The sequence below is a fragment of the Grammomys surdaster genome, unplaced genomic scaffold (assembly GCF_004785775.1).
Source record: "Grammomys surdaster isolate TR1022 unplaced genomic scaffold, NIH_TR_1.0 126109, whole genome shotgun sequence".
NCBI classification, from domain to species: Eukaryota; Metazoa; Chordata; class Mammalia; order Rodentia; family Muridae; genus Grammomys; species Grammomys surdaster.
This window is the reverse complement of record NW_021620917.1, coordinates 1,568,342-1,595,245: the sequence shown is the minus strand read 5'-3', so window position 1 is coordinate 1,595,245 and position 26,904 is coordinate 1,568,342. Positions and strand designations below refer to the sequence as shown.

The following is a 26,904-nucleotide window of genomic DNA, read 5'->3' as shown; positions in this document are numbered from 1 at the left end:
CCCCCCCCCCCTTTTTTTAAATCACATTTTATTCTTACCTCTTTTTTGTTTTGTTTTTCGAGACAGGGTTTCTCTGTGTAGCCCTGGCTGTCCTGGAACTCACTCTGTAGACCAGGCTGGCCTCGAACTCAGAAGTCCACCTGCCTCTGCCTCCCAAGTGCTGGGATTAAAGGCATGCGCCACCACTGCCCGGCGAGGTGCTTTTTCTATGGTGCTACTGAGTCTGTATTTCAAGTCATTCATTTTCTTTCATTAGTCACCAGTGTTTCAAAAGTATTACCTTGGATTAATCCTTCAACCTGCCTCAAAACAAAACAGTAACAATACCTTTTTTAAAAAACTGGGTATTGCTGGGCAGTGGTGGCGCATGCCTTTAATCCCAGCACTTGGGAGGCAGAGGCAGGCGGACTTCTGAGTTCGAGGCCAGCCTGGTCTACAGAGTGAGTTCCAGGACAGCCAGGGCTACACAGAGAAACCCTGTCTCGAAAAACCAAAAAAAACCAAACCAAAACAAAACAAAAAAACGAAAAAAACCCTGGGTATTGAAGTAGGATCTGGTGCAAGCTAGTCAAGTGCGCTGCCTCTCTGAGCTCCTCCCAGCCTCTGAGCTCCTCCCCCAGCCTCTGAGCTCCTTCCCCAGCCTCTGAGCTCCTCCCCCAGCCTCTGTTAACTTTGTATCCTTGAGCCAGAGTGTCATTAAGTTGCCCATTGCATTCACTGGGAAGCCCAGTCTGCATTTGAATCTGCGTTAGCCTCACAAGTAGCTGGCACTAAAGGATTGGTCCACTAGGCCTGGCCTTTCTCTTACTCATGGGCTGTTTGGAACATATTTTCCTGAGATTGAATTGGATTATCTGTTTCTTGTATGTTTCCCAACATCCTGCTAGGCAACCGTCTAGAACTCAATTCAGCTCTCCCCTGCATCTGACATCTTCCTTTTGAGAACTTGGAATCATTTCTCCTTTTTTCCTTAAGTTTTCTCTTCTACTTGTAACTGAGACCAGGAAGTTGGAGCTTTCTTCAGCCTTTCTTCCATTTTACTTAATTTGAGTGTCTATTGGCCTTTTAAAAAATATTTTTAATTATGCATAGAGGTGTGAATCTGTGTGGGTGTGTGCACGTGAGTGCAGGTCTCTGCAGAGGCCAGAGGCATGAGATCCTCGTGGAGCTGGATTTCTGAGTCCCCTGGTGTGGGTGCTGGGAGCTGAATCGTGGTCCTCTGCAGGAGTATGTATTCTTAACTGCTGAGCCAACTTTCTAGCCTGTATTACCCTTTTTCAAGTTGTCATCTTCTTATATTATTTTATAGTATATTGTTAGCATTAGGGTTTCATGGATCCCAAGTCAGCCTCTAACTTGTTATGTAACCAAGGATAACCTTAAACTTTATGATCCTCTTGCGTCTCCCTCCCTGTTGCTAGAAACACGGGCACTTCTATGTGACCATGCCTGGTTTTAGGGAGGTTGAACCCAGGGCTTCCTGTGTGCTAGGCAAGCACTCTACCAACTAAGCCAGATCCTCAGCCGTTTCTTAAGTTCTTAAGAATTGATTTGATTAGTATTTGTTCTTTCATATTAAAAAGTAGATTAAAAAAAAAAAATCTGGGCTGTAGCTCAGTAGTAAGAGCTCTTGCCTGTCATGTTGATGGCCCTAGAGTTAATCTGCCCCTAACCTCTCCACCCCAAAAAAGGACCTGAAAAAATAGACTTTTCTCATTGCAGAAAAGAGAACTAATGAGTATAAAGAAGCCTGAAGGTCACGTGGCACTAGCCTGTAATCCAGCACTGGAGACAGAGGCAGGAGGACTGCTGTAAGTTCAAGGCCACCCTGGTCCTCCGGCTTTCAGCTTCGACTCAAATTCACCTCCAGAAAAGTCTCACCTTTTTTTTTTTTTTTTAATGTCTATATATGTGTGGTGTGTATGTTTGTGTGTGTTTGTGTTCAAATGTGTGTGAGTACAGGTATCGGATGTTTTCCTCAAATGCTCCCCACTGTCTTCACTGAAGTGTGGTCCTTCACAGAACCTGGAGCTTACAGAGTTGGCTAGTCAGTTAGCTAGCGTTCTGCAGGGATCCCCTACATGCTGTCAGAGGCACTGGGATTGCAGGGCGGTGTCGCTGTACGTGCTCAACTTTACTGTGGGTGCTGGGGATGCAGGCTCTGGTCCTGATGTGCACATGGTGTGCACATTATCCACTGAGCAGAAAACCTTTCTTAACCCAGCTCACCGTGACCGCTGTCTGACCGGGTTAGTCCCTTCAGCTCCATTGTTTGTGTTGTCTTAATTAGAACATGCAGTATTGTCATCATGAGACACGCTTGCCGGTAATGTTTTTCCCTTTTCTTATTCCTAGAGTCCGATGTCCCAGCAGAGCTCCAAGTATTAAAAGAGCCCCTGCAGCAGCCCACGTTCCCTTTCCTAGTGGCGAACCAGCTGCTGCTTGTGTCCTTGCTGGAACACTTGAGCCATGTGCACGAGCCGAACCCGCTTCACTCAAAACAGGTGTTTAAATGTGAGTAAGAGTTAGTAGGTATGTTAGAGAGCTTGGAGAGATTATATCCTTTAATGCTATGGTTCTGAGACGCAGCCAGCATGTACAAATCACATGCAGAAGTGTGGGTGAATTCCCATTCCTTAAATTCTTCTCAATTTTCCATTGGGTAATTTCTTCTAAGTATAAAATTGCATGTGATCCTTAAATTAAAAAATTTTTTTGCAGCAATAATACGATATTCATATAATTCTTGAGGCTTTCTCAGGCTCTGGTTGGTGAACAACTAAACCTTGTTCTGGTTTCTCTCTTTTGAAAGTGTTGCAGATTAAACTCGAGGCCTCACCTCTCTTGGGAAAGCATTAAGACACATCTCTAGACCTGACCTAGGGTTTTTTGTTTTGTTTTGTTTTTGTTTTTGTTTTGAAAGCTCAGGCTAGCCTCAGACTCAGAGGCTGACCTTGAACCCTTCCTTCCTCTACCTTCCAAGTACTGGGGTGCAGCTGGTGTGCCAACACATCCAGTTTATATACCCAGGGCTTTAGGTATTCAAGGCAGACATTCTACCAGTCCTCTATAACTATGTGCATTCCTTTTTTGGTTTGTTTTCTTCTGGTGGTGCTGGGCTTCACGCCTGCCAGGCTTACTGCGGGGTCCAGCCTCGGCCCTGCACACCTGCCAGGCTTACTGTGGGGTCCAGCCTCGGCCCTGTTGCTGTTCTGTTTCGTAATCTCCCATCCTCTTTCTTACCCTTCCCTCTCCCACCCCTCCTCTCTCTTCCCCAGCTGCTGCCTCTCTTCCCCGTCTCCTTCCTTTCTCCGTCCTCTTTCCTCTTCTCTCCTCTCACCCTTCTCCCTGTCCTTTCCTCCCTCTTCTTTCTTTCCTTTAAAGGTAAATTATTTCATGTGGCTAGGTTTTGCCTGCATGTATGCCTGTGCAGTGTGTTGGATCTCCTGGAATTACAGATGGTTGTGAGCCACCCTGTAGGTGTAGGTCCTCTGAAAGAACAACCAGGACTCAACCACTGAGCCAGCTCTGCAACCAGCTTTCTTTCTTCTTTATCTTCTTTGCCTTCTTTGCCTTCTTCCTCCTCCAACTCTGACACTTTCTCCTCCTTTTTTTATTTATTTTTTTTAAAGATGGTTTCTCTGTGTAGCCCTGGCTTGCCTGGAACTCACTCTGTAGACCAGGCTAGCCTCATACAGAGATTCCCCCTGCCTCTTCCTCTTGACTGATGGGCTAGTGATGTGCAGCACCACACCCTCCCTGTTCTTTTTTTTTTTTTTTTTTACCTTTTCCTGTCTTTTCCCTGCTTTTCCTGTTTTCTCCCTCTTCCCCTGTTCTGTCTCTCCACCTTGGTTTTTTCTTCCTCTTCTGTTTCTGGTATAGTGTGAACCACCACACTTCACCCTGCCTGTATTGCTTCATGCATAAATTAAGGATATCTCTACAGAAACCCCTTTTATTGAGGCACCCAGTACATGGTCTGTATGTCTACCTACTATGTCCTCCTTCCTTTTTGAGACAAGGTCTCATTTAGCCCAAGCTAGTCTTAAACTCGCTGGGCAGCTGATAGATGACCTGGACTATGGATCCCCCTTTTTAGTGTCCCTCTCGCTGGGGCTATAGGTTTGCTTACCTTGTCCTACCTATTGTCAATTTTCTAGTAATAACTTATCATGGTTTGTTTTTCTTTTTTCTTACAGTACTGTGCCAGACTTTTATCAAGATGGGGTTACTTTCTTCTTTTACCTGCAGTGATGAGTTTAGCTCACTGAGACTGCACCACAACAGAGCCATCACTCACTTAATGAGGTCTGCCAAAGAGAGGGTTCGTCAGGTAAGCCTCCCAGGTGCACTTTGCATGACAGGTCCATTTGAATCTTAGAAGAACCGTATGTGGGAGCTGAGGAGATAGCTCAGTAGTTCTGAGCATGTGCACAGGGCCCCAGTTTGGTTCCTAGCACCCACAGGGTAGCTCACAACCATTGGTAACTGTGGAGTGACCTCCATGGGCTCCAGCTACCGAATGAGGTCAGTACATGTAGGCAAAAACAGTCATACACATGAAATACATTAAGAAAAAAGGAAAAAAGAGAAAAGAACACTGTTGTCTGTGTTTTGTGTGGCTCAGTGGCAGGGGATTTGCCTGGTGTGCCTAGTGCTATGGGCTCTGTCCCCAGCACTAAACAGAAAAGAAAAGAGAAGAGAAAAAGGAAAAGAAAAGAAAAAGAGAATAACTTTTAAAGCATTACTTAATTTTAATTATATGAGTTCTTAAAAATAGAAACTTGGTCAAGTTGACAATATTAATTGTTGTTACTAATATTTACTATGCTGTGCTATTTTATGGGTGCTGGGATGGAGAAAAGGAAAGAAAATAGAAAGTCTGAACCTGCATGAAGCTTATGTTCTGATGCAGGGGTCGGTAAACACTAGGGGAAGTTAGAACAGATGTGGGGGGCACGTGGAGGGGGTCAGGGAATGTTGGGAGGGGCTTAGACTTCCTACCGTGGCCACATGGGCCTCACTGAGAAAGAGTTCTCCCATCCATGACTGAGAGAGAGTTCACTGCAGGTACCTGAAGGTGAAGTGTTCCGGGCAGAGCCATGGTCTTCGACTGTGCCCTTTGCATACAGGCATGTGCTGGCAGTACTGTGCTGCTTGCTCAGTTTTGCAAGGCTGCCTTGCATTTAGACAGAGCAGGCGAAGGGGAGGAGTAACAGGGTGGGGAGGGGCCGTGGGAGTGCGGGATTGCTCCCTCCTCCCACCTTCCTCAGTCCACTGCAGGGCAGCGGGCTGGGCAGTCCCAGCAGCACTATTCCTGCCACTCTTTACGTTCTTGAGAGTCTCACACTGTAGCCTGGGCAGTTCTCCAACTCTGAGCCCATGCTGCCCTCAACTCTCTGTTTCTAGTCTAAGCCTCCTAAGTGCTGGGATAACAAATGTGAGTTGCCAAGACCTGCTTGGAGCAGGATCTTGAGAGCATTTTAATGAACTTGGTTTTACACAGAGTGGACACAGGAAACATTGCAGGATTTGGAGCATAAGAACGTTTTCACAGGTTCACATCCGATCCTGTGCTGGAAGTAGGTGGGGAGGATCAAGGGCAGGTACCGGGCAGGAAGGGGGCTCCAAAGTGGTGGGAGCCGTGGAGGTGGGAGGGGTCAGTTTCTACAGAGATGTTTGAGGTGAAGTCAGTTTTTGCTCACAGAGCTTCTTCAGATCAATTCTCAGCTCTGAAATATTTAAAATCACAGATTATTAAGTAATATTATAACGTTACCCTTTAGTTGGACGCATGGTTTAGCCCTATAACCCCAGCAGTCAGACAGAGACCCCAGCAGTCAGACCGAGCAGAGGATAGCTGCAAGTTTGAGACTAGCTTGGACCACATGCTGAGTTCTAGGCTAGCCAAGGCTACATCAACACCCTGTATCAAAAACAAAACCAAACCAAACAGCAAAAAGCTATTACCATTTTTATGTGAGGGCTCACATTTGTAATTCAAGTACCCAGCAGGTTAAGGCAGGATTATGAGTCTAAGCACAAGTTTTGCTACATGGTGAAGTCTGTTTCACAAAAGCCCTAGTAAATAAGTAAAATGCTAGACTGTGGTTTGGTTTTAGGTATTTGAGCATTTGGGTTATTGGAATGTTGAATTTGATTCCTTGTTCATCAAATGTTTCAAGTGATTCTTAAAGACAATATTTTTGTTTTAGGATCCTTGTCAAGATAATTCTCATATGCAGAAAATCAGGTATGTATCTGATGCTTTTCACTAACCCAGATAATTAAAAGAAATCAAAATTAGTTTATAAAAGTTACTCCTTTATTCTTTGTGTTTTGAGACATAGTCTTGCTGTGTAGCTCAGTCTAGTCTGGAAGTTAGTGCTCTTCCTGCCGCTGTCCAGAGTGCTGGATTACAGGCCTGTCCCGCCGCCATGTCTGTCTGCGCTAGGAAAGCATACAGCCTGCGCCTGTACCTACACCTGCACCTGCACCTGCACTGCACTGCTCCCAGTTTCCTTTGCTTCTCAAGTTCCCCCTGCATGCAGATTCTTGTCAGCTTGCTGCTTCCCTTCTCTGTTTGTTTGTTTGTTTGTTTGTTTGTTTGAGTCAGGGTCTCATGTAGCAAGGGCTGTTTTCATGTTTGCCATGTAGCTGACACTGATCTTGGTCCTCTTGCCTCCACTTTTTTTTTTTTTTTTTTGTGGTTTTTTGAGACAGGGTTTCTCTGTGTAGCCCTGGCTGTCCTGGAACACACTCTGTAGACCAGGCTGGCCTCGAACTCTCAAACTCAGGAGTCCGCCTGCCTCTGCCTCCCAAGTGCTGGGATTAAAGGCATGCGCCACCACTGCCCGGCTTGCCTCCACTTTCTAAGTGCTGAGATTGCAGGCATAAAGCTATTGCATTTGGTGCCTCTCCCCCACTTCCCCTCTCCCTCTCCCTCCCCCTCCCCCCTCCCTGTGTTTGAGTGTATATACTTGCATGCACCCGAGTGGCACTGCACTTGGAAGCTAGAGGTTGATAAAAGCTGTTTTCTCTGTCTTGCTTCTCCGTTGCATGTGGAGGCACAAAGTCGTGTTGCATGCAAAGCTTTCTGAGTCATCTAGTCAGCTTGCTCGCTCTAGGCTCCGGGGGTTCTTCTTCCCTCTTGCTGAAATCGCAGGACGACCCCCATGCCCGGAAGGCATTTGTGTTGGCGCCTGGCTCTGCATGGCGGTGCTCATGCTCACAGGCAGCGACTGCTTTCTCCACAGAGCCATCACCACAGCCCTCTTCCTTGTTTTGTTGTTGTTGTTTTGTTGTTTTTGGGTTTGTTTGGTTTTTTTTGACTCAAAAATCTTTTTGCAACCCAAACTGTCTTTCTACTGGAGATTCCCCTGCAGGGATTATAGACATGTGCAACCATGTCCAGCAAACTTCTACTGTCATTTGACTGCTGATGCTTCTTTTAGGAGACCGTCATTGGCCTTTTACCTTATTCACAAACTCTTAAAAGCCTGTAAGGAACCAGCATCATTCAGGAGTATCAGGTTGGGAGTCATGGAATCCCAGCACGTGGCAAACAGAAATGGGCTTGCCACATGTTGATGGCCAGCCTTGACCTTCCTGAGTTCCAGGAAGCCTGGACTCCAGAGTAAGATCTTGTCTTGAATTCCCAGCTACCCTCCCCCAAAACCACTAAAACAAGAAATTTAAGTCAAACTAGCAGGTAATGGGTGTGCACAACTCTAACATCAGCACCTAGGAGGCAACAGCAGCAGGTTCAAAAGTCAGTCTGCCTACTGGAGACCCTGTCTCTCAGAAGAAAGAAAAAGCTGGCTGGTTACTCACTAATTATAGCTTCTGTCTGGTTTCTTCTCTTGTGTATAAAGCATCTTTGCTGCTTTCTACTGGGAAGCTAATTACTAACTTTAATGAGCACTCTTGTTCTTCTTACTATGTTCTTTATTTACCTAGCCATTTTCTTCCCACAGGAAGTTAGAGATTTGCCTGTAGCTGATTCTTTCTGCCTTGCAGTTAACTGATAATGCATCTCAGCAGGCTGGGAGCCCAGTGCATGCCTTTGATTTTCACACCTTAGTACTAATGGCCTGTTTGTGTTTAACTTTTAGATCCAGGGAGATAGCTTTCGAAGCACAAACTTCACGCTACTTAAATGAATTTGAAGAGCTCGCCATCTTAGGGAAAGGAGGATACGGAAGAGTTTACAAGGTTTTGTTTTCTTTGTGCTCACTTTGACCTATTATTTTGCAAATGTGTGCGTGTTGAGATGTTATTTCATTATTATGATTAGAAGTACCCAGAGATTCCTAAACTCACATGCTTTTATTTTCATTTATGATTTACAGGCAGCTGATAGGGTATTGATTGTTTATGTAGTTCTAGAAACTTTGAGCTTTTATTCTGTAGTGTAGGGTTATTAAACATGTGTTGTAAGTCCGGCATGATGGCACACATCTTTAATTATAGTCCTAGGATGGCAGAAGCAGGTAGATCTCTGAATTTGATGCCAGCCTGGTCTACAGAGCAAATGCCAGCCCAGCTAGGCAGGACTGCATGGTGAGATCTTGTCTAAAACAAAGAAAGAAAGGAATAAAGAAAGAAAGAACAAGTGACATAAAAGAGTTGAATGTGGGAAACAGATTTGTAGGGAGGAAGGGGGATTACAAGGGTAGTAGGTGACAGTGACTTGTGTTTGTTCAAGTGTGACGACACCAAAGAACAAACTTAATGGAATTGAACATATTTTAGCTTAGTATTTTCAATCTATAGTTTAAAGACTTTCAGGAGAGTGAAGAGAAAATTTCAAACTAGAAGTTGAAACTTACAAATGATGTGCTTGCTGCTGGAACTGCCTCAGCTGCTTGATGCTTGCCTGGCATGCCTAAAGTGCTGGACCTGATCCTCAGCATGACTCAGACCCATAGGGTTTCATGCCTGTGGGAACTGCAGGCAGGAGGATCGCAAGTTCAGGGTCATCTTTGGCTATATAGTAAGTCTGAGGCCAGCCTGGGCTACTTGAGACCTGGTCTCAAAAATAATAATTTTTTTTTTTTTCAAGACAGGGTTTCTCTGTGTAGCCCTGGCTGTCCTGGAACCCACTATGTAGATCAGGCTGGCCTTGAACTCAGAAATCCGCGTGCCTCTGTCTCCCAAGCGCTGGGATTAAAGGAGTGCGCCACCACTGCCCAGCAAGAATAAAAGTTTTAAAAAATCATATTACTAAAAATAATCATGTTTCTGTGTTTGGTGCTATACGTAGAACTTTCTAGCATTCCTTTCCTCCAGGCAGGGAGCTGCTGGGGTTAGATGCAGTTTTGTTTGCAAAGTTCCTGATCCAGAAGACTAGGGCTGGCTTTCCCTCTTATAGGAAGAATGGCTTTAGCTTAATTTGATCTCTAATTGGTTTCGGTTACCAAAGTTCACATGAGATGAATTCATTTAGTCAGTTGCATTCAGTGGAATTTAGTACTTTTTCTTTTCTTCTATCTATCTATCTATCTATCTATCTATCTATCTATCTATCTATCTATTTTTAGGTCCGGAACAAATTAGATGGTCAGCATTATGCAATTAAGAAAATCCTGATTAAGAGCGCAACTAAAACAGATTGTATGAAGGTAATGACTCTGGGTGGGTGGGCGTGTGTGCAGGTAGGCGCACATGCAGTGGAGTTACGTGTGAACAGATTGTATGACGGTATGACTACTCTGGATGGGCGTGTATGCAGGTAGGTGCACGTGCTGTGGAGTTATGTGTGAGGATGCAGACACCACATGCTTGTGGGTGATGATCCTTAGGCGCCATCCACGTTGGTTTTACAGATAGGGTCTCTCACTGTACTGGGGCTGCAGGATTGAGTGGCCTGTGGCCCCCAGGGTCCTCATCTCAGCCTCCTCAGTGTTGGGGCTACAAGCATCACCAGATGTGACATGCCTAGTCTTTTTTCCAACCATGAACCTCAAGTTTTCATGCTTGACAAATTGAGCACCTGACTGTCCAAGCTGTTTCTCTAACCCTGGAGGAAGGGTTTCAGAGAATGATTTGAACTGGGCCGGCGTGGAAGTGATGAGAGGAGGGAGGTGAGAGGGACGCGCACACGGTGGGGAGCTCTCTCCTGGGCCCTGGATTAGGCACACACCACACCCAAACATCTATTTTTACAGAGATTTTTTATGAAGTAGGGAAGAAAAATTAAAGTGGCTGCCCTCTGACTCAGGCAGGAAACAGCAGCACGTGATCTCGCAGGTGTCACTTGTAAGGGGAGGACAGGGGAGGGCTGTGTAATGATTGGGCATGCTAATTAGGTGATCCAAAGGTGGCTCTTGATTGCTGGACCTTGGTAGTCAGCCTCAGGAATGAGTCTGGCATAAGAAACTGTTCAAATAAGGGAGTAGACCCTGCTGGCTAGCTTTAAGGGAGTGTAATCTGCGGTTTACAAGGGAGAAGGAATGGGGAAAGGCAAGGCGTGCTAGGGCCATGGCTGCTGACCCTGGGTCTGTCTGCTAGAGCCCTATAGTACGAGATCAGCTCAAGGTCTGTCTCTGATACAGAGCACACTGTAGGCTGGACTTCGGTATACCAGAGCCCATCATAAAAGCCACCTACACATGCGTGCACACACACACACACACGCACAAAGATAATATGATTTGAGCTGGACCTGTTACTTGCACCAGTAGTCTTAAGTTACTGGGGAAGGTGAGGTAGGATGATCCCTTGAGACTAGCCAGGGCTGTATAATAAACCTCATTGCCACACACAAAGAAGGGATGTGTGTGTGTGTGTGGGGGGGGGGGGGTGGCTGTACATGATGAGTCAGGTGTGTAATCCCATTTCTCAGGGTGAAGCTGGAGAATTGACAATTCAGGGCCTACTAGGGCTTCAGAGAGAGTTCAAGGCTGGGCAACTTAGACTCTTTCTCAAAAAGTAAAAGCAAGGCTGGGGCTGTATGCAGAGCGTACATGCTTGCCCCACTGTGAAAGGCTCTAGGCTCTACCACAGTGCAGGGGCGGCACAGGAAGGAGTTGCAGGGGATAAAGCGAACCATGCTGATTTGTTTGGAAAGAGTTAGATCTGTATATGTGTATAATTGCTAAGCAGTAGGTTGTAGTAATAAATATTGAAAACACGAAAACAAATTTTTTAATTTCATGTAATTTTTCTTTAAAGTCCTAATTTTTCCATTTTTATTTTATATATTTATATTATTTTTGAGATTATGTTTCACAATGTAGACCAGGCTGGCTTCAAACTCAGCCTGCCTCTGCCTCCTAAATGCTGGGAATGAAGTCTTAGGACAGGCTGTATACATGCCTGTGCATGCGTGTGTGCTCACAGTGTCTGTGTGAAGGTCAGAGGACAACTTGTGGGTGTTGGTCCTCTCCTTTTACTGTGTGGATTCAGGTCATCAGGCTTGGCAGCAAGGTGCCTTTACCTTCTGGGCTGTCGCCCTGGTGAGAAACTAATTATTTAAGTATTTGGTTATCATACTCTCCAGCCTGTTAGGTAAAAGGATGGGCCCAGTATAGGTCCGTCTCTTACTGACATGCTGTGTGGTGCTGGATAAATTCCCTTCTCCTCCAAGTCACTGTGTCTCTGACTTGTTAAATAACAGTGACAAATCCATCATGTCCCAACTATGATCCTAGCACTCGGAATGCTGAGCAGGAGATTCAGGAATCTGAACCAGACTGCTGCATTGTGAGACACTATCAGATCAAACAGAAGCAAACAGAAATCACTCCACAGAGGTGAGGGTGCAGCTCGGTGCTGGAGACTTTAACTAGCATGCTCAACGCCCTTAAATTCTCAGCAGCATTTAAAAAAGGAAAGAAGACAAAGGTCATAAGACAATAGGAGGGTGACAGTATGGGTCTCACTCCTGGTAGGGAGGGGTACAGGAATCAAGATCAAGGGAACTTTCAAAACAGTAAGTGTGGAGTTGCCTAGGCATGATGGTGCATGCCTTTAATCCCAGCACTTGAGAGGCAGACACAGGAGGACCTCTGTGAGTTCAAAGTCAGCCTGGTCTACATACTAAGGTCCAGGACAACCAGGGCTACATAGAGAGATCCTGTCTTAAAAATAACAAACAGTTGCTTTCTGTCTTTCACGGGAGTATTCTTATTATCTGTGGAGTTCTGATTCCTCTTTTAGAAGGGTTACTGCTAATCTTCCAGGGCAAGTAGTACTGGAGAACAAATAGCCGGTGAAAACATTTGTATCATTTTTGCTTAGGTGCTACGGGAAGTAAAGGTTCTAGCCGGGCTCCAGCATCCCAATATTGTTGGCTACCACACTGCATGGATAGAACATGTTCATGTGGTTCAGCCACAAGGTAAGTTGCTTTTTATTTTATTTATTTACTTTGGGAGGGGGTTGTTTTTGAGACAGGGTCTTTCTACATAGCCTGTCCTGTCCTACACTCACAATGTAGACCAGGCTGGTCTTGAACTCAGAGGTCTACCTGCTTCTGCTTCCTGAGTCCTGGGATTAAAGGTTGTGTCACCATGCACAGCTTTTTTTTTTTTTTTTTAAGTTTTTAAGTTTTATTTTTTTGAGACAGAGTCTATGTAGCTCTGGCTAACCTTGAACTCATGGAGATCTACCTGCCTCTGCCTCTCCTGCCTCCTGAGTGCTGAGATTAAAGGTGTGTGGCAGGCATCAAACCCATTGCTGCCTTGCTTATTTACTTTTTTTTTTTTTTTTTTTTTTGGTTTTTCGAGACAGGGTTTCTCTGTATAGCCTGGGCTGTCCTGGAACTCACTCTGTAGACCAGGCTGGCCTCGAACTCAGAAGTCCGCCTGCCTCTGCCTCCCAAGTGCTGGGATTAAAGGCGTGCGCCACCACCGCCCGGTGCTTATTTACTTTTAATTATGTGTCTCTGTTTCTGCACGGAGATGTGGACTCTGGCTTGTTGCTGCCCTTAGAGTTCTGGAGATGTCTGGCCGCCCTGCATGCTGTTCTCTACCTGCTGGCCTCAAACTTGCTGCACTTCTTCTGCCTGTTCCTCTAGAGTGCCAGGGTGACTGGCATGAGCCGTCATGCCTGGCTAAGGGCAATAGTTTTTGCTTGATTGACACAAGTCAATCATCCCTAGTCTAATAATCTCAAAAGAGAATCTGAAACATTGTCATCTCCAAAGCCTTTAGAGCATCATAAAAGCACATAATTGTTTGGATATTTGAACCTTTTGGATTTCGGGATTAAGGAGGCCTCTGGTATACTGAACACACATTCTGCAGAGAGGAAAGTCCCTACTCCGAAGTGCTTTGTCCCCACCCACTTCTATATGTCCTCAGTCTGTACATGAGTATCTACTAAACTTCACCTCCAGCCAAATCTGTCCTGCCCTTGTATGCACAACCTAAGATTGGTTCTGGTTTTAGTAACTTTTTATTTTTTAAAAAATTTTTTTTCAGATAAGGCCTGACTATTACCAAGGCCAGATTAACCTCAAAATTAATTAGCTCAAGTTGGCCTTCAAGTTGGGGATGTGCATACATCTTATCTCAGGGTCCTGAGGCCTGAGATGACACGCATGTGCTTGTATACACAGCTTTCGTTTCTTTTTAGTTTTGTTTTGTCTTTTGTTAGTGCTGAGGATTGAATGCAGAACCTTGTACCTTTGAGGCGAGCAGTCTCCTGCCGTGCTGGATCCCTAGCCCCAGGTTTTTCATTTTTAAATAGTCAGAAGGAGAGGCCGGGAAATGGTTCCATTGGTAAAAATGTCTGCCCTGTAAGCTGGAGGGCCTGAGTTTGGATCCTGAGCAGCCACGTAAGAAGACACTGCAGTATGCACCCCAGTCCTAGCCCTGGGGACCCCTGGAGCTCACTGTCCAGCCAGTGTCACCAAGTTGATGAGCTCCAGATACAGTGAGAGACTTTGTCTCAAAAAATAAGATGGAGAGTGGGGAAGACAAGAAGACACTGACGCCACTCCTCACAGGCCTGTGCACCGCACATGCACACTAGTGCCCACATGCAGAGTTGCATACACCCACAGACAGCCAAGACTTGCCACATAGACATACATACAGATGGAGACAATCTGGAGAAGAGTATTATATGAAAAAAATTATATGAAATTCAAATTTCAGTTTAATCAAGTTTATTAGAACATAAGCTTGCTTATTCTAAAGATTTATGAGCGGTGTGTGTGTGTGTGTGTGTACTATTGTGTACAGGTGCCCATGGAAGTCCAAAGAGGGCTTCCAGTGTTCAGGAGCTGGAGTTGTTTGTAAGCTGTTTCATGTGGGTTCTGGGAGTTGAACCCAAGTGAGGGCAAGCAAGAGCTCTTCTGAGCCATCGCTCCAGCCTCAGCTTCTTCACATGTTGCCTGGAGTTGCCTTTCACTACAGCAGACCTAAGGCTAAGTCCAGGAGGGCCATCACACCCAGTGTTCACTATGAGATCTCAGCAGAGCTAAGGCTAAGTCCAGGAGGGCCTTCACACCCAGTGTTCACTGTGAGATCTCAGCAGAGCTAAGGCTAAGTCCAGGAGGGCCTTCACACCCAGTGTTCACTGTGAGATCCCAGCAGAGCTAAGGCTAAGTCCAGGAGGGCCTTCACACCCAGTGTTCACTATGAAATCTCAGCAGAGCTGAGGCTAAGTCCAGGAGGGCCTTCACACCCAGTGTTCACTGTGAGCTCTCTCGAGCCCTTGGTGATCCTGGTGATTGCAGCTCTGTCTCTGCAGTTCCTGGAGTGTCTGCATCTCTTAGACGTGAAGTGTTCTTTTTAACATGCAGCGTCCCTGTCTGTACATGTCAGCTCTGAACTTCACTGTCCATTGAGAGTCATGGCTGCTGGGCAGTGGTGGTTCACGCCTTAATCCCAGCACTTGGGAGGCAGAGGCAGGCAGATTTCTGAGTTCGAGGCCAGCCTGGTCTACAGAGTGAGTTCCAGGACAGCCAGGGCTACACAGAGAAACCTTGCCTCGGAAAAAACAAAAAAACAAAAACAAAAAAAGAAAAAAGAAAAGAAAGAAAAAACAAAGTCATGGCTGCTTGAAGATGTCTGTGTTTATTTCTGTTTGACAGACAGAGTTCCCATTCAACTGCCCTCTCTCGAAGTGTTGCCGGAGCATGAAGGGGACAGGTATGTGGGCTGCTGTGACCTGTGCACAGGTAGCATTGTGTCCTGTCATCAGCAAGGACTTGCTTTTATCTCTTGGTGCTGGGAACTCGGGAGGATCGTCCTGAGTTGTCCTGCTGCTTGTTTCTTTTCCTGTCCTTCTGTCACTTTGCTTATTTTCCTTACAGAATCCTAAGTTACTTTCTGCTCTCATACTTGCTAGTATTAACTCTCATACATGACTTATTCAGTATAGGGTCTTGCTATTGTAAGGACCCAGAAAGAGGACCCCATCTCAAGTCCCAATTAGCGCGCACCCAAGGAGACACGAGAGACTGACTTGATGCAATGGCAAAAGGCAGTTTACTAACAAGGGCCCTTGGATCGAAACTCATCCCACGCAGGGGAGAGAATTTCGATGAAGACCCCAGGAAGTTTAGAACTTTTATAGGGGGAGGCACAAGGGGGAAGGGAAAAGTGGGAAATTCTGGCGCGGTTACATATGATTGGATATTTCAAACATCAGCAGTTTGCGTAAGCAATCATTTTGACAGGTTGGATGGCCCACTATTTTTGACCATGAAGCCTCAGACCTTCTAGGATAAACACCAGGTGGCCCATTACTCACTTGGGCATGTTTAGACTGGTCAAGATATGTCTTTGGTTGTTTCTACATTTCTGGTCACCTCGTCCCTAGAGGGGCTTGATATTTTTATTATGGCTACTCTCAGTAAGCTCAGCAAGCTGTCCTGCGGTCTTTGCCAAGTTGTTTGTGGTCTCTGCTGAGCTGTTTTAATTTTTACCCTTACACTATGTAGCTCAGACTGGTCTTTAATTTGTAGCCCAGGCTAGGTTCAATTTTGACAGTTCTCCCACCCCAGCTTCCTGGGTCTTTTTTTTTTTTTTTCTTTCTGAGACAGGGTTTCTCTGTGTAGCCCTGGCTGTCCTGGAACTCACTCTGTAGACCAGGTTGGCCTCCAACTCAGAAATCTGCCTGCCTCTGCCTCCCAAGGCTTCCTGGGTCCTGGGATGAGAGATTTCTGGCCCTCTGTCAATATTCTAAATCTCAGTTAATGGTAGACAGATCTGTCATTCTTTTTCTAATTTGAGACAGTGTCTTATGTAGCTCCTCAGGCTTGCCTAGAACTTGATCTGTAGGTGAGGAACTACTGATCCTCCTGCCTTTGCCTCCCAGTTGACACTGGGGTGCTGAGGTTACAGACCTGTGCCAAAAAGACCTGCCTGTGCTGCTTAGACATCGTAAGCTTCCCCCGGTGTGAGAGAGCAGTCCAGGCTCTCTTGTCGTTCACGTTCACTTCTCTGCTCCTGTTTTAACTTCTAGAGATAAAGGCGGCGTTAAAGATAATGAGAGCAGCTCGTCCATTATCTTTGCTGAACTCACCCCAGACAAAGAAAAACCTTTTGGGGAGTCTGACGTTAAAAATGAGAATAACAACTTGGTGAGCTACACGGCCAACTTGGTAATCAGAAACAGCAGTGAAAGTGAATCGTCCATTGAGCTCCAAGAAGACGGCTTGACTGATTTGTCTGTCAGACCAGTTGTCAAACATCAGCTGCCTCTGGGGCATAGCTCAGACTTGGAAGGGAATTTTACATCCACAGATGAGTCTTCTGAAGGCAACTTGAACCTGCTGGGGCAGACAGAGGTAGAGTGCTTTCCCAGAGCTGTGTAAGGGGTTTGACTTTGTGTGGTGACCCTTCTTTTTCAGCTGACGTCCTGCCTGCTGGTGCTTCATCTTTCCATGTGGTTTTCTTCTGTTTAGTCATGGACTCAGTGTGGTTCCTTTAGCTGTATGGTATTTTTCAGGTTTGGGTTTCTTTGCCCCCCTCACATAAGGTTTAACATAGACCAGGCTGACCTGGGATGAACTTTGTAGCCAAAGGTGACCTTGAACTTGTGATCCACCTGTGTCTACTGATACAGTGCTGGAATTGCTATGGACAGCTTATGCAGATCTGAGAATCAAATCTGGGGCTTAGTATATCCTAGCAAGTGCTCTTCTAACCCCTTCCCCCCCCCCCCCCCGGTCTGCTGTAAGTCCTTTGAAGTTAGCATTTCTCATCCCGTAGTTAGCTCCTTTTAACCTTGTACTGATCTTCCCAGGGGGTCAGTGTACCCCTAGATACTCTCTGTGGTGTGCCCTGGAGCTGGAAGCTGCATTCACCACCTGTTTCTGGTATGTTTTAGCATCATATTATAAATATGTACATATATTCATCCAGAATAAGTTTCTATTTTGGAGTGTGACTTTTGGTGACTCCTGTAATGATTATCAGGTCAATTGGCAGCATCCTTTTACTGTGGTACGTTTGCTGATATGCTCATCAGCAGTGTTAGCGTTTAAGAAACTAGATAGCGGCAGACTGGAGAGGTAGTTCAGTTGCAAAGTGCTTGCCATATAAGCCTGACCTTAGGTTGATCCCCAGAATTTATATAAAAGTTTGTTTCCACCTCCTGAGTGCTAGGATTACAGACATGCCCTGTGTTTGGTGTGAGTGGTGCTGGGGATGTTACGAGAGACCTGTATAGGGAGAAGTCAACAAACAAACAAATAGAATTCTTAGACACAGCAGCACAAGACAGACCTCCAAAATGCCAGTAGGTTTTGTGTTTGCCGTCTATTACTGAGCCTGGGGTCTGTTCTTATGAGTGATTTGTGTCCCCAGTGAGACTCCATTGGAGAAAACGAAAGTTTCCTTTGTGGAGAGCTCACATCCTAAAACACCAGCACAAGGCAGAGAGGGCTAACTGGGAATGATGTGGGTTTTCAAAACCACAAAGCCTGTTCTCAGTAACACATCTCTTCCAAAGCCACACCCCCTCATCCTTCCCAAACAGTTCCACCAACTGGCATCAAGTATTCAAATAGATGAGCCTGTGGGGGCCATTCTCATTCAAACCCCCATACCAGCTCACATAGCTACACTTTGGAGAACACTGGCAGTTGTAGAATACCATGCAGCCATTCTGAAATGCTTCATCTTAGTTGTTTCCTGATAGAGCACTTGCAAGGCTCTGTTCCTAGCATCGTGAAGAAAACCCCCAAGACAAACTTCCTCAGTGCCACATTTGAAAGCTTCTGCCATTGGATCTGGGGTTCCTTATGCTAGGACATACTTTGTTTAAGACATGTATTACCAGGCCACCTGCCTTTGGATTTGCCATATCCTCTTGGGTCACCTTGAACTTGTGATCCTTTTGTTCCCACCTCTTCAGAGCCAGGATTACAGGCATGTACACTGCTTGGTGTTTGTGGTGCTGGGGATTTTAGGAAAGTTTCCTTCATGCTAAGCAAGCACATTACCAACTGAGCCATGTCTCCAGCCTCAGGCGACACTGTGCTCTCCGCTTATCAGTCTCCTTCAGGAGACTTCAGGCAGCAGTTATGGTGTTTGACCTAGAGCAGGCCAGTGAGCATTCCTTGACAAATGAAGACTAGGAGACTTTGGCAGATGGGAACATGCTGTATGTCTTCTAGGTTCGGTACTACCTGATGTTGCACATCCAGATGCAGCTGTGTGAGCTCTCCCTGTGGGACTGGATAGCTGAGAGGAACAAGCGAAGCCGGGAGTGTGTGGACGAAGCTGCTTGTAAGTACCGTCTGTAAATCTGCTTACTTCAGTAGTTTTCAAAAAACCACTATGCGTTAGTAGTGTATCTGTGATACAGTGTTTGTTGATATTTGTGATGGTTGATGTTAATTCTCGGCTTGACAGGATCTAGAGTCAGCTGGATTTCTGTTGACACACCTTCGAGGGACTATATAGGTTAGATTAGCCTCTGGGGATGCCTGTGGGGGATTATGTTGGCGAGATAATTGAGGTGGAGATCTGTCCACTGTGGGAGGCACCATTCCCTGGGTTGTGATCCTGGACTGTATGAAAGGGAGACGTGAGCTGAGTGATAATAGGAATATTACCTGTGGCTTCAAACTCCTGCCATGTTAGCATTCCTGTGATGAGAGACCACATGTAACACTGAGCTGTGAGCTAAGTGAGCCCTTTCTCTCTTGAGTTCCTTTATGATGACAGTGGGAAAAGAAGCTAAGACAGTTTTTAAATAGCAACATGATAGAGTTTAAATCACTGATTTTAGATTGAAATTTTTGGTGTATATATGTGTGAAATGTACATATTTTTGTGGGTATGTACTCATTTGCATGTGTGTGGAGACCAGAGGTTGATTTTACAGGTTGTTTTTCTCAGTCATTCCCTGCCTTAGTTTTGAGACTGTATGTCTTACTGATTTGGCTAGGGTGGCTGGCCAGTGAGTTCCTGAGCTGTGCTTGTCTCTGAGTCCAAAGTACTGCCTGACAGATACTTTCAAAACAGTGTCTTTAGAGACAAGAAAAGGCTGAGAAATCGTCAGTAGCCAGAGGAACTATAGGAATGATGCTGGGATTGCGGGCACGTACCAACCATGCCTGGCCTTGTTATTACACTCTTACTATAGCTGGGATGGTTGGTGGGTCACACCTTCAAGTTCTGGACGTAAGAGGTCGAGGTGGGAGGTTGCCTTGAGTTCCATGCTACAACATGAGACTCTTCAACAACAGAAAGGGTGGTGAGGCGGCTCACTGGATCTGAGGGGTGTGTCCCCCAAGCCTGAGGGTGGTGAGGCAGCTCACTGGATCTGAGGGGTGTGTCCCCCAAGCCTGAGGGTGGTGAGGCGGCTCACTGGATCTGAGGGTGTGTCCCGAAGCCTGACAATCTGAGCTGGATCCCTGTGTTTACCAGGTAGAAGAAGACTGACTCCACACGTTGTCCTCTGACCGTTGTCCTCTGACCGTCACACTTGCTGACGACACATATATACCGTCCATCCACACACATATACACACACGTAAATAAGATTTAAAGAGTTAAAACCCACAGCCCCTCCTCCCGTTATTGTTACTAAATCTGTTAGGGAATGTCCATTCTTTTAAAGAGATCAAGCTGTCTCTAATTCTTCTAAGTGCTGGGATTAAAGATACGCACCACCTTGCCCGGCTCAATTTTTTTTTTTAATTTTTCATTGATTCTTTGTTTCCCATCATGCACCCCAGTCCCACTCATCCCCCCTTCCCTTCCTGTCACCCTCTACCCTTGCAACATCTGCCACTAAAAAGTAAAAAAAAAAAAAAATAGTAATAATAAAATAAAGGATAAAAAACATCTTGTGGGAGCTGTAGTGTGTGTCCCAGTGTGTCCCACAGGATAGCATGTGGTCCACACATCTTTCCTTGCAAATGTTCGCTGCAATGAGTCATTGGTCTGGTTCAAGGCCTCTGGCTTCTGATGCACTGTCAATCCTAGATCCTCACAGGGACTCCTCCTGGATATCCTGTTGTTACCCTGTGTCATGGAGATCCTGCAGCTTTGGATCTGCAGGGCTGGCCCTTTCACAGGCTCCAGCAGGTCACAGGCTCCAGCAGGTCACATGCTCCAGCAGGTCACAGGCTCCAGCAGGTCATAGATGAAGTAGATGTTGGGATGGGCCAACTCAAAGCACTGGATCTGGGCCTGGGTGGTAGCTGAGCTGGTCAGCCCACCACCTTCTCCTGTACGCACACCACCAGGGAACACTCTCCTGCACTGCTTGGGATAGCTCACCCAATGCTGCAGCTAGAAAGGGGCAAGATCAGCTCTCCGACTCTCATGTCCTCTGGGCCAGCTCATCTGTACCCACACCACCAGAGCCACCTCTGCTGTGCTGCCCTGTCAAGGTGCAGGGCGCTCCTCTCTCGAGTGCTGAGTGGCGCAACTGGGCAGGGCCAGCTCTCCTGCTCTCATGACCCCAGGGCCAGCTCTCCCAACTGCTGACTGCTGTAGGTGGCAAGGGGTGAGGCATCACCTCTTCACCCAGGCTACCTCATAGCAGATAAGTGGCAGGGCCAGCTTTCCCATGCTCACACTCTGGGATCTCATACCCTGGATCTGTTCACCCTCGCCTCCACCACCAGGCCAACACTACTGGGCTGCCCAAGCAAGGTTCAGGGCCCAGTATCCCAAGTGCTGCAGCTGGCGAGAAGTGGGAGCAGCTCACCGCTCAAATCTTTTACATTGTATTATGACATTGATTTCTACAAATGTGTTAGGCTGCATTCATAATCCTGAGAAGCATGAAGTCAATGGGCCTCAGCCTGCATGTGTCGTAAACCATTAAAAATCACTCTCTGTGTTAACTTCTAAATAGGACTGGATGACTTTGTTCTTCCCGTCCGTGTTTTTATTCTGTTCGTTACTCAGTCATTTCCAGCAACTATCACAAATGATGGACAGAAGCTTATGCCTTGGGAAACATTTATTTCCTTCTTAGCCCTGTTGGTTATAATGTCTTAATCCGGTGTGGGCTAGGGCAGTAGATTAGCCTTAGACTCCTGCATGTTAAGAGTCAAAGAGGACTACAGCTGTAATTTAGCCACTTACTGCCTAGTCATTGCTTAGAAAGCTGTCAATACAGTGTGTCTGACTGAGCTGAGGGGGACTATTTTGAAAACACAGTGTCAGTGCTGGGTTTCAGTCTGTGATGTTTTTCTATGTTAGTGAAGAAGCCTTTCTTCTTCTTTTTTGTTTTGTTTTGTTTGGTTGTTTTGTTTTTGTTTTCTTTGAGACAGGGTTTCTCTGTGTAGCCCTGGCTGTCCTGGAACTCACTTTGTAGACCAGGCTGGCCTCGAACTCAGAAATCCGCCTGCCTCTGCCTCCCAAGTGCTAGGATTAAAGGCGTGCGCCACCACCGCCCGGCCAAGAATCCTTTCTTCTTAGTTGTATGTTTTAGACCATTCTGGCGTGTTTGACTGTTTAAGTAACAAAGGTTAATTTGTTGAGAACTTTTAACATTTAGATGTCAATGTCATTTAATGAGTTCAAAGAAATAAGGACATGAAACCATTTGTTTTTAAAATTCCAGGTCCATATGTTATGGCCAGTGTTGCAACAAAAATTTTTCAAGAATTGGTGGAAGGTGTCTTTTACATACATAACATGGGCATTGTCCACAGAGATCTGAAGGTAAGCAGACTGCTAGACTTGTGAGCACAGCAGTGTCGTCTCCTGGGATGACTTGACGTGGGCTCACGGAGTACAGTGAGGTGACAGGCCTTCATTCATCTTTTAGGAGGTTGTCATTGCTGTCATGTAACTTGTTATCCCAAAGGTTCAGAACTCCTGGTTGGGAGGATGGCTCAGTCAGTAAAGTGCTTGTCATGCAAGCATGAGGACTTGTGTTTGTGTCTCTAGAATCTACCTACAAAGTCAGGTCCAGTGGCATAGGCCTGTAATCTCAGTGCTGGAGAAGCAGAGGCAAGAGGATTCCGCGGCTCACTGGCCATCAGTCAGTTGATTAATTGAGGAAGGTGCCCACTGTCAACTTTTGGCCTCTGTATATATAAATACACTTGTGTATACACACACACACACACACACACACATACACACACAAAGCAACCTGTCCTCAGTAATTAAAAAGAAGCCCTTAGATTGAATTTAAAAGCAGTAATTTGGGGTCATTTGAACATTGTCTTAAAGTATGAATATAGTAAGGTTTAGTATACTGCTTTCAATGTAATTGGTGATGGTAAATACTCTCAGTGTTGGCAGAAGCAGTCATATCTCATTGGTTAAAGTATGTTTTCAGGAAATGTTTTTTTTTTGTTTGTTTGTTTGTTTTTGGTTGATTGGTTGAGTTTTTTTAACCTTAAGAAGCTGGGCAGTTGTGGCCATCACCTTTAATTCCAGCACTTGGGAAGTAAAGGCAAGCAGATCTCAGATCTCTTTGAGTTTAAGGTCAGCCTCGTCTATAGAGCAAGCTCTAGGATAGCCAGGGCTACACAAAGAAACCTTGTCTTGGAAAAACAACAACCAACCAACCATCTGGCACACACCTATTATTCCAGCACTAGAGGCTAAGGCAAGTCCAGAGCTCCTCAGGGCTTTGTAGTGAGTTGTGTCTCAAGGGCCTAAACTAAAATCAGACTCCCAAATCCCTCAAACCAAAATGAAAATACAAATCCAGAAGGCAAGAGGATCAATTAACTGGAGGTTAGCCTACATAGTGAGATCTTGTCTCACAAAACCAAAATAAACCACTCACAAAACAAACCAACAAACAAAACCCCCATAGGGACTGTTTTACTTTTAATTCCTAAAAGACCATCAAGGAAAGGTAAAATGTATTCTTTTTTGGCTGATACATCTTAAAGCAGTTAGCCCACTTTTCAGGCCAGAATTAAATCATGGGAAAGGTATCTAAATGAAACTTTAGAAGACCATGGTAGTTAATGTGCAAGTGTCTTTAATTTTTTTGGAGGGTTTAAGGACCAGCAGTTTATGCACTGCAGTATAAAGTGAAGTCCAAGTGTTCTCTGGTACCTGTACAGCCAGAAAAAATAGTTTGAGTTGCTATGGTTCTCTGGCACTGAGGACGTGGGGTCCTCATTTTAACAGGGATGTAAAATCATAAATGCCATATATGGAGTTCCAGAGCTTTGGAGGGAGACGCGTCTTCAGGTAGGATTTGTACTTCTCCCCGTAAACGTTTCTGATGGTTCTCTTACAGATGGCCTCTAGGGTTAAAGGTTTTTTCGATAACTTTATTAGGGTTTTCCTTAAGAGATGGAATTCTGGCATCATGATTCCTGATGGTAGAATCCCTTGTTTATTGCTCAGTCTTAAAGGATAAGTACGATCAAGTAGCCTGGCCAGGAGCGTTACGTCTCTGATGTTGGAACGGTTCTGAAGGTACATATAAATTGGAGATTCCCCATTTCTTGTTAAAATGTTAACATTTGCCTTAAATTCCAGCAAGAGATTGATGATCACTTCTCGGCCTCCAAAGCACGCCTCATGCAGAGCTGTCTGGCCTTCATGGTCCTGGGCATCGACCTGAGCTCCATGATTTAGCAGCAGGCGGATACAGCCCACCCCTGCTGCCAGCAGCCGGCCGGCTTTGCTCGATGCGGTGGACACTGCCAGCTTCAGAGCTGTCTGTCCGGTAGATGAGACGGCACAGTTCACATTGGCCCCACAGGCAATGAGTGTCTGTATCATGTTCTTGTTCAGTATGTCTGCAGCCATGTGGAGGGGCGTCATGCTGTATTCATTAATAGCATTGACCTGGGCACCGTTTTGAGCCAAAATGGAGAGAACTGAATAGGTCCCATATGTTATGGCCAGGTGGAGGGGTGAATCTTTGTTGCGGTTGTCTACCCGGGCATTAACCTGAGCTCCGTGGCCACACAAAATGTGCAGACACAAGATAGTGTTCCTTTGAATGTCCATCAGGACCTTTTGGATCCGAGTGCTGGGTTTGTTCCAAGTGGTGGAAGTGACTGGCCAGTTCAGCAGTATCAGATGAAGAGGAGTAAGGCCTTGGCCGTCCCTGGAAGGGATTCACCACGTTAAGTCGGGTGCACCTCACTGAGGGACGGGGTGAAGAATCAATGTTCAGGAAGGCAACCCTGATCGCAGGTAACACCTGCTCATACCCTCCCCCCCCCCCCCCGTCTCTGGGGTTGGGGAGTAGGGTGCAGATGAACTTGTGTACATCTCGAGGAGGCCTGAGGCCAGTGATAACTGAATTTCTTGGTTGCTCTCCACCTTAATTTCGAGATAGTGTCTTAACTGAATCTGAAACTGGCTAGCAAGTGAGCTCTGTCTAACCATGGGCCCCAACCCACTCTCCAGCACTGGGTTATAAACCATGTACTCCTGCATCATGCTGGAGAGTCAGCTCAGGTCTTCATTTGGATGACAAGTGATTTATTGACTCAGCTACCTCCCTAAGCCCCTGCTGGTTACTTCAAAGAAGTATTAGCAATCTGTGTTGCTATGTCTTTGGGTTTTTTAGGTCCCTGCCAAATGGAGCCTAGGTTCTTAGAGAAACCTGTTTAAGTTTGGTTGCTCCTTCTGGGACTTTGGCCCCTTAAGGGCTGTCCCTTGGTTGTTTCTGTATCCCCAGCATGATGCATGGCTCTGCACTGGTTCACTGGGTATTCAGTAAAAATGTAGGACTTTGATATGAGCTATGAATATCCTAGAAGTGACCGCTCAAGGGCTAGAACTCCCATCCACTCAGTTTCTTGGCTTTGTCTTCTCCCTGACATGTTCATTTACAAGTTAGGAGTGTAGATGTAGGACTTTAATCTGGTCACCTGTTGTACTTTTCTCAGGTCACTGAGCCTGTTCCTCTTCAGGCCCTGCTCTGACCCAGGCAGGATGAGGTGGCCCCCACCTCAGGATTGCCTCCAAAATATCTTTGTTGTGCCAGAGAAAGGGGAGGGTTTATCGTGAGAATTTGACTGCTTCCTTGGCATTAGGAGCTGATTCACACAGATGTATCTGTGTGAGGGCCTAAGGCTGGCGTTTGGAGAAACAGCAGGGTATCTCAGCTTCCTGAAGGCTTATACTCTGGGATGGAAAGCAGGCAGGATAAAGGGCTAAGTGAGGACTGAATGTGGGTAGTGTTCTGGAGAGGTGCAGAGCCTCGCTTGTCCAGGGGCCATGTGTCATTTCTAGGGCAGGAGAGTGGCTTTGAGGAGCCCCTAAAAGGTGGGGTGAGTTGGGAGCTCAGGCTAAGACAGGCAGCCATGGAAAGGATTGACCAGACCAAAGCTGGTGGTACCAGAAGAGGTACAAGCCAAGATTGATTGGGTGGATTTTTCTGATAGTGTTATAAAATGAGTGGTAAGAATTCAAGCAAGCTGGACTTTTCTTTGATGATGCTAATGGTCCATTGAGGGTAGTAAATAAGAAAGCCCACCCCCATATTGTCAGACTTCCTGAGTGCCGTGTGACTACTGTGTTTTCTCCAGCTGTACCATTATTTTGTGTGAGTTCTTTAGCTGGCTGGTTACCATTCTTGTATTAGTCCTCACATTGTCAGTAAAGTAAGGTTCATCTGTATGTAATCTGAACACAGAATGGGACACACATCATCTGAATCACACACAGCACACACACATACACACACCTCCTCACTTAGGCTTGACAGCATGCTGAGGTAACTTACCTGACTTCTGGGTCAGCACCATGTTGTAACAAGCAAAGCAAACTTCGTGGCTTGCGGTATTCGGTGGCCAGATGGATGGGAAAGATAGGCTGCGTCTGTTGCAGGGAAACCACAGAGTGTTACAAACATGGCTACAAAGTGCCACTTAGCATGGCTCACTGGTCCATGGACTGAGGACATTGAACTAGGTCAGTTTTGCTTCAGTTCATGCATTGAGATTTTTCTGTTTGTTTGTTTGTTTTTGTTTTGCTTTTTGGAGAAAGTTTCCCCATGTAGACTGGGCCTAGAACTCCTAGACAGATCTACCTGCTTCTGCCTCCTAAGGTGTGTGCCACAATTCCTGACTAAAGCTTTTCTTTCTGTGTTTAAATGACCCATAACTGGTGAATTTAAATTATAGACTTTGTGATTTAGAGCTGGGCATGTTAGTGCACACCTGTAAATAATCCTAGCCCCTTGGAAGTGGAGGTAGAGGAATTGGGAGTACAAGGCCTTCTTTTAGCTAGAAAATCAGGAACAAACTGCTTTGACATCATTTAGTCTTTAACCCACACATTGAACCACAAGTACATATTACATCTTTTTTAGGTCTTGCCAAAGCATCATCAGCTGTAAAGCATGGGTTTCCAAGGTCTCCAAGACACTGTGGTGTATGTTCTTACTGTGACGAGTGGAGCTGGTCATACTAGCTCTTAAAATACACCGTGTCTGTAAGGGGACAGTCGAGTGAGACAAAGGAGGGGCTCACTTTCTTTTCTTTTCTTTCCTTTCTTTCTTTCTTTCTTTCTTTCTTTCTTTCTTTCTTTCTTTCTT

General features: G+C 45.8%; 2 protein-coding genes and 1 pseudogene across 4 annotated transcripts in view; 2 read left to right on the top strand and 1 right to left on the bottom strand.

Moving 5' to 3' along the window:
* LOC114611356 overlaps positions 1 to 2,522 on the top strand; it is a 37,378-nt pseudogene extending 34,856 nt beyond the window's left edge.
* Eif2ak1 (eukaryotic translation initiation factor 2 alpha kinase 1) overlaps positions 1,736 to 26,904 on the top strand; it is a 33,674-nt gene continuing 8,505 nt past the window's right edge. Inside the window, exons 1-11 of the mRNA XM_028756047.1 lie at positions 1,736 to 1,811; positions 2,356 to 2,514; positions 4,200 to 4,333; positions 6,216 to 6,253; positions 8,115 to 8,214; positions 9,543 to 9,623; positions 12,244 to 12,343; positions 15,047 to 15,104; positions 16,423 to 16,747; positions 18,581 to 18,692; positions 21,994 to 22,094. Of these exons, the coding sequence (XP_028611880.1) occupies positions 4,223 to 4,333; positions 6,216 to 6,253; positions 8,115 to 8,214; positions 9,543 to 9,623; positions 12,244 to 12,343; positions 15,047 to 15,104; positions 16,423 to 16,747; positions 18,581 to 18,692; positions 21,994 to 22,094 (1,026 nt within the window). The 5' untranslated portion in view covers positions 1,736 to 1,811; positions 2,356 to 2,514; positions 4,200 to 4,222. The remainder of the gene's footprint in view (positions 1,812 to 2,355; positions 2,515 to 4,199; positions 4,334 to 6,215; positions 6,254 to 8,114; positions 8,215 to 9,542; positions 9,624 to 12,243; positions 12,344 to 15,046; positions 15,105 to 16,422; positions 16,748 to 18,580; positions 18,693 to 21,993; positions 22,095 to 26,904) is intronic.
* The window catches only part of Ankrd61 (ankyrin repeat domain 61), a 4,397-nt gene continuing 852 nt past the window's right edge, over positions 23,360 to 26,904 (bottom strand). Inside the window, exons 2-4 of one of the 3 annotated variants that reach the window (XM_028756049.1) lie at positions 26,398 to 26,400; positions 26,092 to 26,186; positions 23,360 to 24,462 (exon numbers count right to left, since the gene is read on the bottom strand). In XM_028756049.1, the coding sequence (XP_028611882.1) occupies positions 23,517 to 24,462; positions 26,092 to 26,186; positions 26,398 to 26,400 (1,044 nt within the window). In that variant the 3' untranslated portion in view covers positions 23,360 to 23,516. Of the gene's footprint in view, positions 24,463 to 26,091; positions 26,192 to 26,397; positions 26,401 to 26,904 lie in introns of all 3 variants that reach the window. The other 2 variants (XM_028756048.1, XM_028756051.1) reach the window with 2 other exon arrangements.